Consider the following 17,268-nt stretch of genomic DNA (forward strand, 5'->3'; position numbering starts at 1 on the left):
GCACATATTTGAGGGAAAAAGCGCGGGTTAAACACCGTTGTTTGATCAGAAAGCGAGAGGTATTGTCTCCAAGTTGGAAGGGCAACACATACTTGAAGTTCCAAAATAGGCATCAAATAGTCAGGCATGGGTCATTAACTCCTTCATGACCACCCTATTTTTCATTTTTTCATGATTTTTCCAAGAGGCCTAACATTTTTATTTTCTCCCCCATTGGCAGAAAAAAAATAGAATAAAAAAAAAGCTCACTTCTGCCAGTTTTTTTTTTTTTCTTTACGGCATTGATTAAGAAAAAGTGACCTGGAATGATTGTCTGATTACAGCAATACCAAACTTGAAGAGTTTTTTTTTTTTTTTCAGTTGCTTTTGTCAAAGACATGTAACATTTTCTCTTTATCCATCGTTTGAGCAGTGTGAAAGCTTGTGCCGTGCGGTGGGTCGATTTTTTTTTTACAGCGTTCATAATACGGGGAAAAAATTTTATATTTGTTAAGATGAGACTTTTACAGTAGCAGTGATAAAGAAAATTAAAAACATCTATTTTTGATGGGGCAAGGCTGAATGAGTGCAATTGAGCATTTATATTTTTAGTCTCCTCAAAGAAACGGATTCCGTGATCATTTGTACTATACACTGCAATACCACTGTATTGGAGTACATAGGCAAAACCATGTCCGTGACTGACCTTCAAAGCAGTAAAACAAAACACCATGAGCACAACTAGAGGGCGGTGCTGAAGATAGGTTCCCAAACCATATAGATAATAGGTATAAACTTAGCACTCAACTTAAGTGTAATCAAAGGAGACTCAAAGCAGAACCCAGATGGCAGTGACAGGTGCCTTCAGCAGACCCTTGTCTGCCATGGTAACACATCAGTACCCCACAGTCGCATCGCAAGGATGCGATGCAAGCCAGGATGCGTGCATATTAATGCCCACTCTCCATGCAGCTGTCAAAGATTGCCAGCAGCATCTAAATAGTTAACAGCAGTGATTAGAGCTCAGATTTGTCTCCAAGACACAGATGGCATCCATGTAACATAGCCAGCATCTACTGTGCATGCTTGTGAACTCTCTCTACACTTGCGGAACTCAGCGTAGCACTTATGTTACATGTCCTTATGAGCGAATGTGTTAAGAGGCACTGCAGGAAGGATATGACAAGGGTGTAGTCTAAAAGGACCATACCAAGAGGGTGACCAGGGAAATTAAAGGAGATGTTGACAGAGTTTATAGAAGCAAAGGGAATCGGTCACCAGGTTTTGTCATGTCATTTGAGAGAAGCATAATGTATGAAGAAAGACCCTGATGTCAGCTACGTATCACTTGGCGTACTGGGTGCAGCAGTTGTAATATTGTCAGAGTTCTCAGATTTAGCATGAAGCCGAGCTGAGAAAGCTGCCCCCACCCACACAAGGCTCTGTATTTACATGGTCTATTGAAAGAAAGTCACAGCAATTATAAGGACCTAGTGATAAAACAACAGTACACAGCTTGATAAGTGACACATCGCTGAATTCTGCATTTTAACCCCTACATCATGCTGTCCTCAGATTACATAGCAAAAACCTGCCAAAAGATTCTCTTTAAGTATATGAAGAGCTCCTTTCTGGTAGTTGCGACATTATTGAGCTGTAAACTTGAGGAATACATTTCTTTGTATGAAATACAATAACTGTGTTAGCCGCAGCACTTTTATTCAGGTTATCAATTTTATACTGGTAGTTCAATTTTGGGCAAAATATAACTTCTTATATACTTTTGCTGGTGTGCAATTTTCTGTCCATCACCGACTGTATACACATAGATGTTGTTGTACAGTATTTTTAGCATTTTATATTAATATCAGTAATATTTCTTATATATGACTGCAACACAGAGCTGGGGGAAGTGGAGGCAGAGCACCATTTCTAATAATAAAAGATATACATTGCACTTTTTCTGACTATTTCAAGAGGGGGTGGTTGGTGGGGTAAGTCATATGCTTGGTGCAGTAAACTGGAGTGGGGGAACAAAACAACAACTTACTTTGCAATGTCAGCTTTAATGCCCACCTGATGAGCTTCTAATTGTTCATTTTTCTCTGACCTTTTGAAAGCAAAAAAGGTATGCATTAACTATAGTTTATGTAAAAGGAGAACATTCTAAATTTTTTTCATTTCACGTCATGTCCAAAGCCGCCTGCCATTACAAGTTGCATTGAAATCCAAGTACAAAGGAGCAGCCAATTCCCACCTCCTCTTCTGGAGCCCCTGAGCCTTTGGTCACTAACTTCGGGCATAGACTTCATGTGATGCTTCTCTGTCAGTTAATGAACAGACTGACCGAGTCCTGAGAGGTGAAAAAAGTGAAGGCTCTACATGTGACGTCAGCCCATGAGAGCCAACATGATTGGCAATGATCGACAGAGCGGCAGACGTGGAAACCTTTATCTCCATTAAAATAGAGCGGCAGTGCACATACTTGTCTACCCTCTCAACGCTCGGCCTTTTTTTTTTTACCCCTAAGGCTGTGTACCCACGTTGCGGATTTTATGCGTTTTTCGCCGCGAAAATGCATACAGAACGCACCAAATGCATTCCGCACCTGCTGTGCTAATGCTGCGTTTTTTTCCCGCGGCGGAATTGCATAGCGGAAAAAAACGCAGCAGGCTCATTATTTTTGCGGAATTGCCGTGATTCCGCAAAGAATCGCCGCGATTCCGCACACCTAGGAATGCATGAGATCCGCTTACTTTCCGCATGTGGCTATGCCCACCATGCGCAAAGTGAGCGGCTCATGTGCGGATGGTACCCACGGTCTGGAGGAGAGGAAGCTGTCCTCCAGGCTCTGGGTACCATATCCCTGTGTAAAAACAAAAAAAAAAAACAAATAGGGTTACACTCACCTTCCGGCGTCCCGTGCAGCCTTAGGCCTGTTTCACACTTCCGTTTTTGTGTCCGCCAAACGGATCCGTTTCCGTTTTTTTGACGGAAACTGATGCAAACGGATCCGTTTTTTTAAAAACGGATCCGTTTTTTTGACGGATCCGCGGTAACCGTAATGGAAGTCTATGGGACAAAAAAAAACGGATCCTGCAAAAAATGGCGGATCCGTTTTTTTACGGAAAACGGATTTTGACGGATTTGAAAAAACGGAAGTGTGAAACAGGCCTTACCGATGCTCCCGCCAACTCCCGTTCCCAGTAATGCCTTGCGGCAAGGACCTGTGATGATGTAGCGGTCTCGCGAGACCACTACAGTATTGTGAGACCGTGACGTCAAAGGTCTTAGTCGCAAGGCATCGCTGGGAACGGGAGCATCGCTGAGGCCTGGGGACGCTGCGCAGGACGCCAGAAAGTGAGTTTATCACGATTTTTTATTACTATTATTTTTAACATTCTTTTACTATTGATGCTGCATAGGCGGCCTCAATAGTAAGAAGTTGGTCACACTTGTCAAACACTATGTTTGAGGAGTGTGACCAACCTGTCAATCACATTCCAAGCGATGCTTCAAAATCGCTTGAATTCCGCATGCGAAAATTGCGTGAAAAACGCTTGTTTTCGCAGCATCTCTGCAACGTGGGTACATAGCCTAACAGCCAGAAAAAAAAAAAAAATAAATAATAACGAATGGGGTGGTGGTCAGGCGACATTCTGTAACGAGGGTCGAAGTTCCCTGATCAGAGTGGGTCTCAGTGAAGCTACCACCCATCCCGGGGATAGGCGATTACTTGTTTTTAACCGGACAACACTTTTAATAGGAGTAATAGCCTGGGCCATTGTAAACACTAACATTACAGATGAATATTATTAGATGGAGCAGGAAAGCAATATCAAATGCAATGGTGATTCAACATTATGAAGTCCTGAGGGACAAGTCTCTAACGCAGACACAAAAATAGCATCCATATTGCAACAAGCCTTGCATCACGACAGGGAATGATTTGGTCTGAGCACATATAACCAGAATGATAATGATGTTTTCACATTGCATTTAGAGGCACGAGTGTGCCACCGAATCTGCGCACTAGGCGTACATCGTTGTTCGCTTACATTGCTGGAAATGCTGCCTAGTAATTTCAACGATTGTCCCTTTTTATCTTTCACCCACAAACATTAGGTCCTCGGTAAAGGGTTCCATCTTACTAAAAAAGGGATTGTGCAAAGCAAACTGCTTCACTACATTTTTTAAACATGTCCAAAATTTGCTCCACTGTATTGAAATCTCAGCATTCACCTGGTCAACTTCTCCGTACATCTTTCAAAAGTTCCACGATGGTGCAATCGTTCTACCAAACGTTTCAACTTTTCTTTCCCTGACATGGCTGAAAGATGGAAACACTGGTTAATCTCTGCATGCGCCACATCAATAATCACTACTGAATGTTCAGCAATACTGCCTGCTTGCACTGACCAAAGTCAACCGTTTACAGGCAAAAATTTCATCTAAAAAAGGCACATATTGTATGCCTTGACACATGTTTAGTCTGAAAACTGTCTACATATACACTCATTAACATCTACATTCAATGCTCTTCCGTGATCATTAAAAAAATAATAGAAGAGGGTAACCACTGTATTTTTAGGAGTCTAATCATGATGGAAATAGGGATCTTCATAGTCGCTTGACTGTTTAAAAAGGTGGCTAAAGTTCAAAATTAGCCATATTTTTATCTTTTATTCTTACTGCTCCCTTGAGTGTTTTTTTTGTAATGCACCAAACTGTTCTAGAAATATGAGCCTTTTACATTTAGTACTAAGTTTTATGGTCTTCATCAAGGGTGTAGTGATAACATCATAATAAAGTCAAATCCCCAGAAAATCCTGTGAGGTCTGCTAACAAAAAAAAAAAAAAAAAAAAAAAGGATCATTCACAAGTATGAGCATGTTAAACTGACCACATCATGAGTAGCTGCAGAGCAAAGCAGTTTTTATTTTTTTAAGTTCTCTTCTCCATTGCAGTTATATTATTTTGTAATGTTTAGGTTACAGGTCAATATGGCATTAGAGATTTGTCTCGGAGGAGGGGCTTCTACTTTTTCCCCTGAATGAGGTTATCCAATTATAAGAAGGCAGCATCTTACAAGTGAGAAAAGAACATGGCCTCTTGTCCTCTGTGAGCTATGCAGCTAATGTGTAGAGAAACAGCAGCGCTGAGTAATATATGATTTAAAATACTTCCACAGAGAGTGGGGGGAAAAGTGAGAGGAGATCTGGCAGTTTGTGTAACGATTCTTAACTCTGTTGTATCTCTACACTGTAGATGCATGATATTGGAGAGGAGAAAAGAGTGCTCTTTTCTCCCGAGCAAGACACTGCCTGCTTATGAATGGTCATCCTCATGCAAGGGAAGAAGTACATACCCACAGAGACAATTCCCTGGTAACATACAGTTGAACTACAACTTTAACAAGCTAATAACTCCGCAACAGAGACATTAAAAAAATAAAAACCACCTTTTTCCATTTCAGCTCTGCAGTCACTATTCCATGATGTGGCCAGTTTAACATGCTAACACTGATGGAAAGTCGTCTTTAAACAATTTTTATTTCATGAGCCCAATTAATAACATATATGGACAAAACGGAGCCCTGTTCAGCTCAGATGCATATTATATATTTTTTTGGCCAGCCTTACAAGATCACTCTAAAGGCAGGCTCCCATTAAAAGGTAAATTGCTTGCTAGTGCTATCCTATTAGAGCTACTTTACGGAACACATACTCACCACTGACGTTGAAAGATTCTGCACTGAAAGCATCGGCTTGAGAGAGAGAAGTTTCTAATTTGCGAAGGGAGAACTTTACAAGATAAAAACGGTGAAGGGGAATAAAAATGTAATTAGATGTACCTAAGGTACTATAAACAAGTGTATATACACAGTGCTCAGCATAAATTAATACACGCCAACAGATTTGTCAGAAAACCTTTAGTTTTCCTTTCAAAATTAACATTTTTTTTACGGAATACCATACTATGTTGCAAAAAATGAGTACACCGCATAGAAAGTATTAGGAGCCAAGCTACAATTTAAGACTACAAAATTCTAATTAAGATGAATTCATCCACAGGCAAGTCTAATTATTCATTACACAGGTGTCTTGCAGACAGGTGACTATAAAAAGGCGTTGCATAAAGAAAAGACCTTCCCATTTAATGCTTTCAGCAATGGCACCACATGGAAGAGAAATGTCACAAGACCCGAGAAAGAGAAGTTCTTTATGAAAAGAAAGGGGAAGGCTACAAGAAGATAAGAAAAGCTTTACTTATGGGTCAGAATACTGGAGGAAGTGATACAAAAATGTAACAAATAAGGAACTGGAATCATCTCACAGATGTGCTGGCCAACCATGGAAATTAACTAGTAATGAGCGAGTATACTTGTTACTTGGGTTTCCCAGAGCATGCTCGGGTGGTCTCCGAGTATTTTGTAGTGCTCGAAAATTTAGTTTGTCTACGGAGCATGATTTGCGGCTACTAGACAGGCTGAATACATGGGATTCCCTAACAGGTATTCCTCACATGTATTCAGGCTGTCCCGCAGCAGCAAATCATGCAGCTGAGGCGATGAAAACTAAAATGTCCGAGCACGCCAAAATACTCGGAGATCACCATCGGAAAAACCCGAGTAACAAGTATACTCGCTCATCACTAAAATTAACACCTAAACAGAAACATCTTCTGCTGAGAAGGGTTGGGGTGGGGAGTGAGGTGGGGGGACGGGGTAAGGTGAGAAGTCATCTAAAGTAGGTGAAAGCCAAACTGTGATGAGTTTCCTGTGACGCAATAAGTTTTACACATCCTACCTAAAACCCATGCGAAATATGTCGCCAACTTTCTCATTCAATGCCTAGAAGATTTGGTGCTGTCTTAAAAATCATGGAGGTCATAAAAAAAAAAAAAAAAAAAAAAACAAAAAACAAAAAAAAAAAAAAACGGCTACGTCTGGTATTTTATAAGTGGGGTGTACTTATTTATGCACCAACTAATTTAGCAAATCTGAAGATGTACTTCAGCGAATGGGATTAAGCTACAATACCAGACAGTTTTTAGGCAGGTGTAGACATGTTTTCTATTCCTATGAATGACTTTAGAATTCCAAAGGGCTTTATGGCTATTGAACAGCCCATTGAGACACACGTGGCCGTCCACACGTTGAAGCCTGCTGCTCCATTTTAAGATACCAGCAGTCCTGACTTTTAGCAACATTGACAAACAGATAAAACTTTCTGCTCCCCACAGCCCCCCCCCCCCCCAAAAAAAAAATAAATATATATACATATTTTTTTTTTCCCAAGATTTAAGGGTTAGTTAATTCTTTCAGTTGCACCATACACTATTCCGGTTCCATAAAACAAACCAAGATAATGGCCCCAAAACAACCGAAAGTCAAACATGTGCCCTCATTTGCATAAACTATATGTCTAATAACAGATTCACTATCCTGGAGCTGAAGGCATTACGAACCTCAAAGCAAGACTGCAGCAGCTCAGACAATCGCTGACCTTCCGGTAATTCCAAACTGATGGCTTCACTAAGCTCTTAAGAGAAAAATAGTCGCATTTCAGTAAGTAATAATTTTATATTTACATTTTTAATCTAAGGTCATAAGGGGGTGAGAATATAGGATTTCTAAAAACTTAAAAGAAAACATACTTAAGTCTTCAATCTTCCACCGCTCCTGAGGCATTACGGTGTTTTACACTGGTATCTTAACGTCCTACCGTGATCACGTGCAATACATGATTGCTGCAACTGATCGGTGGTCTCAGCGGTGATGCAGCCATTTATAGAAAGTGACCACTGAGTGGCTGCAGCAATAATCTGCAAAATGTATGGCACGGCATGCCAGAAGCAAGTAGAGACCCAAAGGTGAACTGAAACTGGACTGAAGAGCAACCATGTGTTCACATGTCACATTTTTGCCTTTTGTTTTTTTCCTTTTTATGAAAAGTTTAAGCTGTGTATTTTATGCTTTTTTTTTTTTTTATTTGCACTACCCATTGTTAATGGATGAAAACGCTGAAGAAAAAAAAAAAAAAACACTGAAAGTAGTGACATGCTACATTTTGCAAAAACACAGCTCTTTGGCAAAACGGTCAGGAACAAAAAAAAAAAAAAAAAGGGAAAAAAAACAGTGTGCCTGAGATTTCTGATATCTCAGACTTTGAAGGTACTGTGAAACACAGCTGAAAATTTGCATTAAAAATGTTGCAAAAATGCAACGTGTGAACATAGCCATAGGCAAGTGTGTGCATGGTGCATTTTTGTCACAAAATCTGAAGTTTCCTGATACCAGCAAGGTAGATGAGAATCTTTAAGTGCCATGCACACGTTGCTTAATGCAGCATTCAATCTGCATCATGGCAGTTCTTTCAGCGTTTTTGCTGCAGATTTCACCCATTTTAATGAGCAAGGAAAAATCTCCACCAAAAACGCAAGTAAAAACGTAGCAAAAATTGGCATTTTTGCCGCTGCATTTTTCCTGCCAAGATACGCTGAAATTTCTGCATCAAATACTTAACATGTGCACATACATACCCTCAGCCTAGGATCACACAACTTTTCTCCACATTCGAGAAAAACAGTCCGATTATTCAGATTTTGGACAGAGTGGCATCAGTTTTTCTTGGACGTGGAAAGAAAACAAAAGAAACGCTTCTTTGCTTTCTCCCATTTAGCAGTCTGTGAAAAACACCGCACTCGGATGGCTCCCGAGTGCTGTCTGATCTTTTTCACGCGCCAGAGGGGAATCCTGAGAGTGTGCTAATAATATATATTTAGCCCAAAAAAACCCTTTAAGTATAGATAAAGCTGGCAATTTAACAATTTATTTATGCATTCCAAAAGGGATAACAGAGGAATGGCATAAAATTGGTTCTGATAAAAGGTACTCCAGGTTTGATATTTTGAAAAATTATAAACATTTACTAAAACCAGTGTATGGTTAGAAGAGCCAAAATCTCCTCTTTAAAGGGGTTGTTTGGACTAACCTAACAATTCTACAGTCAGTATGTGACTGCAGACTTATGAATCCCCCGAGCGCATGTATTGTGCGCTGCAAGGATTTGCAGTTGTCTGCCCCAGGAACGGTGGCCAAGTATGCAATGTGCATACTCCCGGGAAAAATCCGTCTAGGGGGTGCGGCCTCACTCAAATTTGCCGCAACCCACCAGACTGGTTCTGCACGGCGCTGGGAGGATCCACAAGTCTGCAGTCACACAGAATGCTTGCAGACGCTTCACTTTAGACCAAACAACCCCTTTAAACATCAACAGCCATGTATGCAGTATAGACTTCCGCTCCGACGCTGAAGTCACCGACTGGCTGCCGCGTTGTTGAAAGGACATGAGAGCTGCAGGCAATATTAAGCTAGTTTCACATTAGCGTTTACGGCCTTTTGACGCTGCGCCAACCGCGACAGGTTGCAATTTGGTGCGCTTGGCGCAGCGTCAAAAGGACGCATGCGCCGCCAAACGCATACTGCGCACGGCCTGCGTCCCCAGTGCTAAAGATAGGGGACGCATGCAGCGTCATGCGTCCGTAGGCGGAGCTACCGGCGGAGGCGCAGCAGGGGCGGGGCTTGCTGCTGTAAACGCTAATGTGAAACTAGCCTTAGTCATCGGGAGCAATATTGGACCCAGGGATGAAGAGTAAAGCGCAGTTGTTTGTTTTCTATTGCATAACAAAATGCACCCAAGGATCGGGATTTTCCAAAAGGGGACTACCTCTGTACAAATTGTCAAAGAAGGAGGTGCGCACTAGTTTATTTTTTTTATTTAAAAAAAAAAAAAAGAGGCCATGTTAAAAAAAAACTAACATCTAATAGAGTGTCGCTCTTCTGTACTGCTGGGTGTGACCCTCGCTGCTTTCCTCTTCTCATGGGGTGAGCGTCAGGCGACTACTGCAACCAATCTGCATCCACTAATTGGCTGCAGTGGTCAAGTTCAGAAAAAGTCAGAAGAACTAGAAGACTGTTTCAGCAGGATTTTCAAACTACAGTAATAAAAGTGTAGTGTACATTCCCATTAACCTAAAGTTACATAAAACTGCACCCAAATAAGAATATTCACAAAACAGCTGACATTGTTTTAATAGACTACGCCGACAGAGGCACCAACCCAGACCTGTGGCATTGTGGTAGATTGGAGGCAATGTCCGACGTTTCTTGCCAACAGATCTTCTTAGAGATTTTCTCCTTTCCTGGGGGCTGGGGATGATCTCTTTGAATGACAAGTTGTCTGGACTATTTCTCTGTCTCTTTGCAGGGCTGGTTACAGAAGCACATGGGGAAGTGGAGGAATTCTTCCTTGGACTTGATCTAGTGGGGGAGACACGAGTGGTCTCCATCTTCTCTTCACCTATAACAAATATGAAAAGTAAACCAACAGAAATGTGAGGTGTCCTCAGAATATTAAGAAAAAGTGTCATCACTGAGCATACATATACCCAACACTTACAAGTGAAGTCATTGGATGTCTATACTAAAAAAAAAAAAAAAATTATGCTAAGATTACAGAACTCCTACAGACTACGCTCAACACGTTGCGTTTTTGCAGAACCTTTTTTTCCAGCTGCCAAAACCTACTCTCTGGGCGGCAGTAAAGATGCTTCTCACCATTAGATCAGTGGTTTCTTTTTTATGCAGATTACTTGTCCGATTTGGCTACAATACATTTTTAATAGTTCGTTTTATTCACCAAAAAAATGTAAGTTTAAATCACCCCCCATTCAAAATAAAAAGTCACTGTTCAGAATCGCCAATCAAGATATAAGAATTAATCTGATCATTTTTTTTTTCACCACTTAACCCCTTACTGCCATTGGACGTTGTAGTATGTCTAATGGCAGTACCCCCACTTTGATGAGGGCTCCGGCGGTGGGCCCGCATCAAAACAGCTGACATGGTCCCACAATAAGCGCAGGTGGATTCGCGATCCACCCGCACCTATTAAATTGACAAATGCCGCTGTCAAATGCTGACAGCGGCATTAAACGTGCACTTCCGGCCATCAGCTGGAAACATGCACACTGCAAACCCCCGTCACGTGATCGGGGGTTATCAATGTGTCGGCATAATAACCAGAGGTCTCCTTGAGACCTCTATGTTGTTGATGCCGGATTGCTATGAGCGCCACCCTGTGGTCGGCACTCATAGCAATGTTGTCATTCTGCTAAATAGAGGCGATTTGAGCATCATCTCTATGTAGCGGGGACGATCAAGCTATGGCAGCTTCTATGCCAAAAGCAAAAAAGTTTTAAAAATATGGAAAAAAAAAAAAAAAAAAAAAAAAAAACCCACAAAAGTTTAAATTGCCCCCCTTTCGTCACATTCAAAATAAAAAAAAAAAAAAAAAAAAAAAAAAAATGATATCACACACATTAGGCATCTCTGCATTCAGATTTGCCCAATCAAAAATTATAAAATAAAAAGGATTAACCTGATCGCTAAAGGGCGTAGCGAGAAAAAAACCACAACGCCAGAGTTATGTTTTCTTGGTCGCCGCAACATTGCATTAAAATGCAATAACGGGTGATCAAAGACATACTGATCGGGCTATTAGATTGTGAGACTAATGGGGAAGGTGATGATAATGTCTGTAAAGCACTATATTAAAAAAAAAAAAAAAAAAATTATTATTATACCGCAGCTTTTAAGAAACGGAGCAGGTAACATGGACACTTTTAGCACATCAGTTCTTGCACAAACACACAGCGGGAAAATAAAGACGACCCCAATGGTTTCCAATCTGGGGCTCCCCAGTCCCTCCCTCACACTACAACTCCCAGCATGTCCCAATAACGACTGGCTAGGAGCTGCAGCTGTGAAACTGCTGGGCTGCTGCAGAGATCACCCACATCCTCCGTCTCTGAAAGCTTCATGCTTTAAAGTTTTTTAACTGCTGGAAGGTAAACACCGATATATAAAAAGGAGGAGAACGTCAGACAACTAATAACAGCAGCAGCCGGAGAGCGAACACTCCAAGGGCAGGAGAGCAGGGAGCCGGCGCGCAGGCTGCATACATACCGCCTCACCGGCGCCCGGGACGAGCTCTGCGAGTACCCGGAAGTAACTAACTGCAATGTACCGCTCACTCACAGCCAATAGCAGCAGCTTTTTTTTTTTTTTTTTTTCAAGACCTGACCAATAGCGATTCAGCTCATTAAAGTCTGCCTCGCGCCGGCGTAGTAACAGAGGAGTGATGTGTGATTGGTCGGGAGACAGCGGACATTTAGGCGCGCATTTTTTTTTTTCTTCAAGAACACGATGACAGGCGTCAGTTGAGAGGTAACGCTGGTCAGACGACGCTGCTGTGACAGGAATAACGCAGTGTGCGACCTAATGCGTGGTGGAATCTGAAGTAACATATTGTGCACGCCTAAGGCTCGTTATTGCATATGTTCTTGTTTCATGTCCTTTTTCTTAATTTTTTTTTATTATTCCTTGCGGTAGCGTTTGGTGTTCCGCCCCGGTGGTAGAGCTGGCGCTGGTTGGGTCACCTCTCAGCAGAGGCATATCTAGGCTTTCTGGCACCCGGGACAAGAATTTGGTTCGGCGCCCCCCCCCCCCCACCAAGTACATATGCGACTTGCACACTTAGCCATGTACCCACGAGCCGCTCTCCCTAATGCTCTCAATGTTCAGTAAAAAACTGAAAGCAGGAAGAGAAGCTCGTCACAAGACCATAACTATGAAAATCGTATGAGTGAGGTGTCCGTGTGATGACTACTGGAGCCTGCAGAGCTGAATCCTGACATTGGAGCTTCTGAATTCTCACAACTAATGCACTGCACACTTTTAGGATTCTCCCTTGCCGATATACAGTCATGTCAGCACAAGTATGTGATTTATATACTTCTGGCCACATTCCGACTAGACGTGCCCGGCCTCGCTCTGTTCATTTTCATTGAGGCCACACACGTCTAGTCAGCATGTGACTGCATGTATGTAAATTACCGGCACGAGAGAATCCTGACAGCGTTCAGTGAGCACTGTGAGAATTCAGAAGTCTGCAGTCACATAGAATGACTGCAGATTCAGCACAAACCTGGACAACCCCTGTAATGCTGCTAACAAATAAAAACATGAGAATTAGTCAGTGTCACAAATAATATTTACATCCAGGTACCTTATAGATGACGTCGTCTCTGAAGTCGTTCTCCTTTTCTTCTTGTCCAGACCCCATGATGATTTTTTTCATCCACAGCCGTCTCTGTAGACTTCCAGCTTCTCCGGTCTTCTGTAGCAAATCTCCACATGATGCCCTTAAAGATAGAAGTGTCATTATAATGCTCCCGAATAAAAAATATCTGCAATATACTGTCTCCTCACACTATTCCCCTCCCTCCTCTAACATCCCTCTGTTCACCATACTGTCTCCTCATATTTACCCCCTCACTCTCTATACTGTCTGCTCACACATATCCCCGACTCCCCATACTGTGTCCACATACATTCTCCCGTTCGCACCCCTGTCTGCACCCATCCCCCATACTGTTTCCTCATACATACTCTTCATTTTGTGTCCTCAAATCTCCCCACACACATTAAATACCATCCCCACTCCAAATCCCCCAATCCCCAATCCCCCACACACATTAAGTACCCCCCATCCCCACTCAATAACCCCTTGTCCCTACTCCCAAATCCCTCTACACATTATGTACCCCCACTCCAAATCTCCCCACACATTATGTATCCCCACTCCAAATCCCCCCACACATTAACCCCCATCCCCACTCATTAACTCCTCCACTCATTAACCACCCATCTCCACTCATTAATCCCCCATCTCCACTCATTAACCCCCATCCAACCCCCATCTCCACTCATTAACCCCCACACATTAACCCCCAACTCCACTCATTAACCCCCATCCCCACATTAATCCCATCTCCACTCATTAACCCCCATCTCCACTCATTAACCCCCATCCCCACATTAACCCCCATTTCCACTCATTAACCCCCATCTCCACTCATTAACCCCCACACATTAACCCCCATCCCCACATTAACCCCCATCCCCACTCATGAACACCCCCCCATCTTCGGTGGTTCTTCAGCTCCACAGTGGAGCACACTTACCACCAGCGTTCGCTCTGGGCGCCGGGGAGTGACGTCAGCACTCAGCAGCGTGATCACATGACCTGATCACGCTGCTGACGTCGGTCTGACCCGGCGGTCAGAGCTCCAATTGTACTGGCGTCTGTATAGACGCCAGTACAATTGCTGCCTGGGAGTTGGCGCGGCCTCCTACTCTGCGCCGGCTGTCAGCTTGACAGTCGACACAGAACCGTCGACTCCCAGGACTGGTAGCGGCAGAACGCACCCGCCGGGGGGAGGGGGAGACACTGCGGACCTCTGCATTAGGCGGCCCGACTGTGCCCCCCTGCTGCCTGCGCCCGGGGCAACTGCCCCGGCTGCCCCCCCCTGGATACGCCTCTGCCTCTCAGTGTAGAGAGTGGGGTCTGTTACTGGGGCATGAAACCAGGCTAGTGATGGGCAGTGCGGCTATTTTTCGTGATCCAGCTCTCATGGCCAGGGCTGCCATCAGGGCATTACTGCCCTGACTGGCGTATGGGGCCCAGTGAGCAGAGAGAGATGGGAGCGGGCCCCATCTCCTCTGCTCACGGGCCCCAGCGGCAGGATTATGCTGGTGCCAGGGGCCCGAAGTTGGAGGGGTGTACTGCCCATAGCGGCATAGTATGCAGCCGCTATGGGGCAACTGAGTCAAGATTACAGGCGAGAGTGAGAGGGGCTCAATGTCAATGTCATGCATCATCAGGCTCTTCTCACTCCCTCCCGTAATCCTGCAAATACCCATATAGCCGGGGGGAGAGCGGTGCGCGGAGTACAAGAGTTCAAAAAGGGGCGTGTCATGCAGGGAGAGACGCTTGCTAATGAACGCTTTCCCCACCAGATTGAGAACACTCACTGACTGCTGTCTCTGTTCTCCTGCATGGCGTGTATGGTGAGTGTTCACCTGTAGTCTGGGGCCCGGGCTGCAGAGCATACAGCGGACAACTGTGGAGGAAGAGCAGGATTTTCTTTGTCTTCTTCCTCCTCCACTGTTCTATTCCCAGCAAGCTGCAGAATCTCCTCTCAGAGAAGAGGTCAGAGGAGGAGGCTCACTGCACTGCAGCAGGGGGCTGATATCAGTGCGTTCTGCTGTGTCCCCATGACCCTCAGTGGGTTCTGCAGTCTTCAGCTGATCTCTGCACTACGTAGCTGACCTCCTCCACGGCTCATCTGAACACCTGAGGTCATAAATTAGTGTGTTGTATGTATGTATGTATGTATTATATGTACAGTATGTGTGCGTCTGTATCTATGTGTGTATATACAATATGTGTGTATGTATGTACTGGATATGTGTATTTATGTGTGTTTATGTATGTGTGATACATGACGGCAAGTAAATAATGTCATAAAGTAGCTGGCTGGACTAGTAATAAAGAACGCTCAACATATGTAAATATTGGTGGTGCACAGTGGCATCCAAAATCCATATACTATGGACCAGCCAGAACTTGCAAAATAGTACCAGAACACTACTATAAATGACAATAAAGGGACTTGAAGTTTAGCCGGGGCACAAGTCGTGTGTCCAAAGTGTAGTGAGGATGGTGCTGGGCGTGCTTTCTGGGCAGCCCTGGAAGGTTAGCTGTAGGGGCTGCTGCGGAGGATAGGGAAACCCGGGGAGCATCTCTCCCTGGTAATGGTTTCCCTTCGTTACCTCCGTAGGCTTCAATATCTGAGGACCAGCGGTGCGCTCTGGCCGAGAGGCACAGCCATGCAGTGGCGGTGTTTGAGATGAACGGGGTCTGGGTGACGTCACCAGAGCTATAGCTAGAGGACGGGTGCTCGGGAGGGCCAATAAGCCAATGCGTTTCAAAGGTACTCGGACCTTCTTTTTATTTTATACACACACAGAGGCTGTCTAGACACCAGTAGCTCTAGCTCACATTTTGCTTCGCAGGAGCACCAGTGTGTTTTCACTTTATTTCAGTCCTGTTTATGTACGTGTGGGTATCTATGTGTGTGTGTATGTATATACAGTAAATGTGTACGATATGTATATACGTGTGTATATGTACAGTATATGTGTGCGTATGCATGGGTATCTGTGTGTGTGTGTATGTATGGTATATGTATGTGCGGTATATGTAGAGCAGAGACCAGATGGTACAGCTACCAGACATATAATGTATTTATGGTCGGGCTCTGCAGGTTCCAGCAGTTATCACGTAACCATGAGGAGGCGCTTTGCACACTTGCTGTCATGTGCCGACTAAAGTGTCAGCCACGTCAGCAGTGTTCTATCCACTGTCCGCTGACACTAGTTGTCACCTGACTGCAAGTCTGACTGCGCTGGAGCTAGCAGAACCAAATGCTAACAGAGATATATAGTTGCGCTTGTTATTCATGTTGGTGACACTCGCTTGGCAGCCGATTAACCAGGTCCGGCACGGGTTTTCAACATAAACAGTCCATGCGGTTTATTAATCAGCATAAACCATATACTGCAACAGGCTTATATCCAGCAACAGAAGGTTCATGATAGAGCTCCGCTCTCTCAGACCTGTGGTCACACAGGTTGTGCAAAATCTAGCAATCGGGCTCTATATCCCCACAGTTATTTCCCCCTGTCCGGGGTAAACTCTTAGTTGTTTCTCACTCCGGACGTCCATTCCCTCCTGGGAACTGTCACACACACGCAGGCCATTATACACAGGCCTCCCGGGGCAGCGGCCTCCGCACGTGCTGTTCAGTAAGGCAGCATCTCTTCCAGCATGTCGGCTGGAACCTTTCCACACGGACCAATCAGATCCAGGCACTCTCTCTCATGTGATCTACCCTGGTCTGCTTATATGGTTTGTAGCCACGCCCACAGGATCACATGGCTATGACCTCATTGCAGCTCCTATTTCAGACACCCAGCCATACACGCATATATACAGGCTTACTATGGGCATTTAGACACACGCCCCTGGGTGGGTTTGTAGGTGACTGATCCCACCCGTCTCACCAACCATCTGGAAGCTCTCCCTGATACACTGTAACAAAAACCTCAGCAGTACCTCTGCTGATCAACACACGTTCAAGCTTCCATCCCAGGGCCACTCACCCTGGGATACATAACGGTCATTTGCCATCCTATCTCCATTACCACAATGGATATGCCTGTGTGCATGACCCACACAGCGCCCCCTAGCTGCCTCAGCGGTCACTGCACCACTATATATATATATACATATCTCCATCTCAGTGAAAAAAAATTAT

General features: G+C 44.0%; 1 protein-coding gene across 2 annotated transcripts in view; it reads right to left on the minus strand.

The window, feature by feature from the left end:
- Nucleotides 1–12,160, minus strand: part of DSN1 (DSN1 component of MIS12 kinetochore complex) — a 37,015-nt gene extending 24,855 nt beyond the window's left edge. Inside the window, exons 1-6 of one of the 2 annotated variants that reach the window (XM_073557200.1) lie at nucleotides 12,011–12,160; nucleotides 10,110–10,343; nucleotides 7,450–7,523; nucleotides 5,711–5,783; nucleotides 4,222–4,309; nucleotides 2,030–2,089 (exon numbers count right to left, since the gene is read on the minus strand). In XM_073557200.1, coding sequence (XP_073413301.1) covers nucleotides 2,030–2,089; nucleotides 4,222–4,309; nucleotides 5,711–5,783; nucleotides 7,450–7,523; nucleotides 10,110–10,332 — 518 coding nt within the window. In that variant the 5' untranslated portion in view covers nucleotides 10,333–10,343; nucleotides 12,011–12,160. Of the gene's footprint in view, nucleotides 1–2,029; nucleotides 2,090–4,221; nucleotides 4,310–5,710; nucleotides 5,784–7,449; nucleotides 7,524–10,109; nucleotides 10,344–11,628; nucleotides 11,675–12,010 lie in introns of those variants that run through there. The other variant, XM_073557199.1, reaches the window with a different exon arrangement.
- Between the last annotated feature and the right edge of the window lie 5,108 nt (nucleotides 12,161–17,268).

The sequence above is a fragment of the Dendrobates tinctorius genome, unplaced genomic scaffold (assembly GCF_039654945.1).
Source record: "Dendrobates tinctorius isolate UK_male_01 unplaced genomic scaffold, ASM3965494v1 ptg000245l, whole genome shotgun sequence".
In the NCBI taxonomy this organism is placed as follows: Eukaryota; Metazoa; Chordata; class Amphibia; order Anura; family Dendrobatidae; genus Dendrobates; species Dendrobates tinctorius.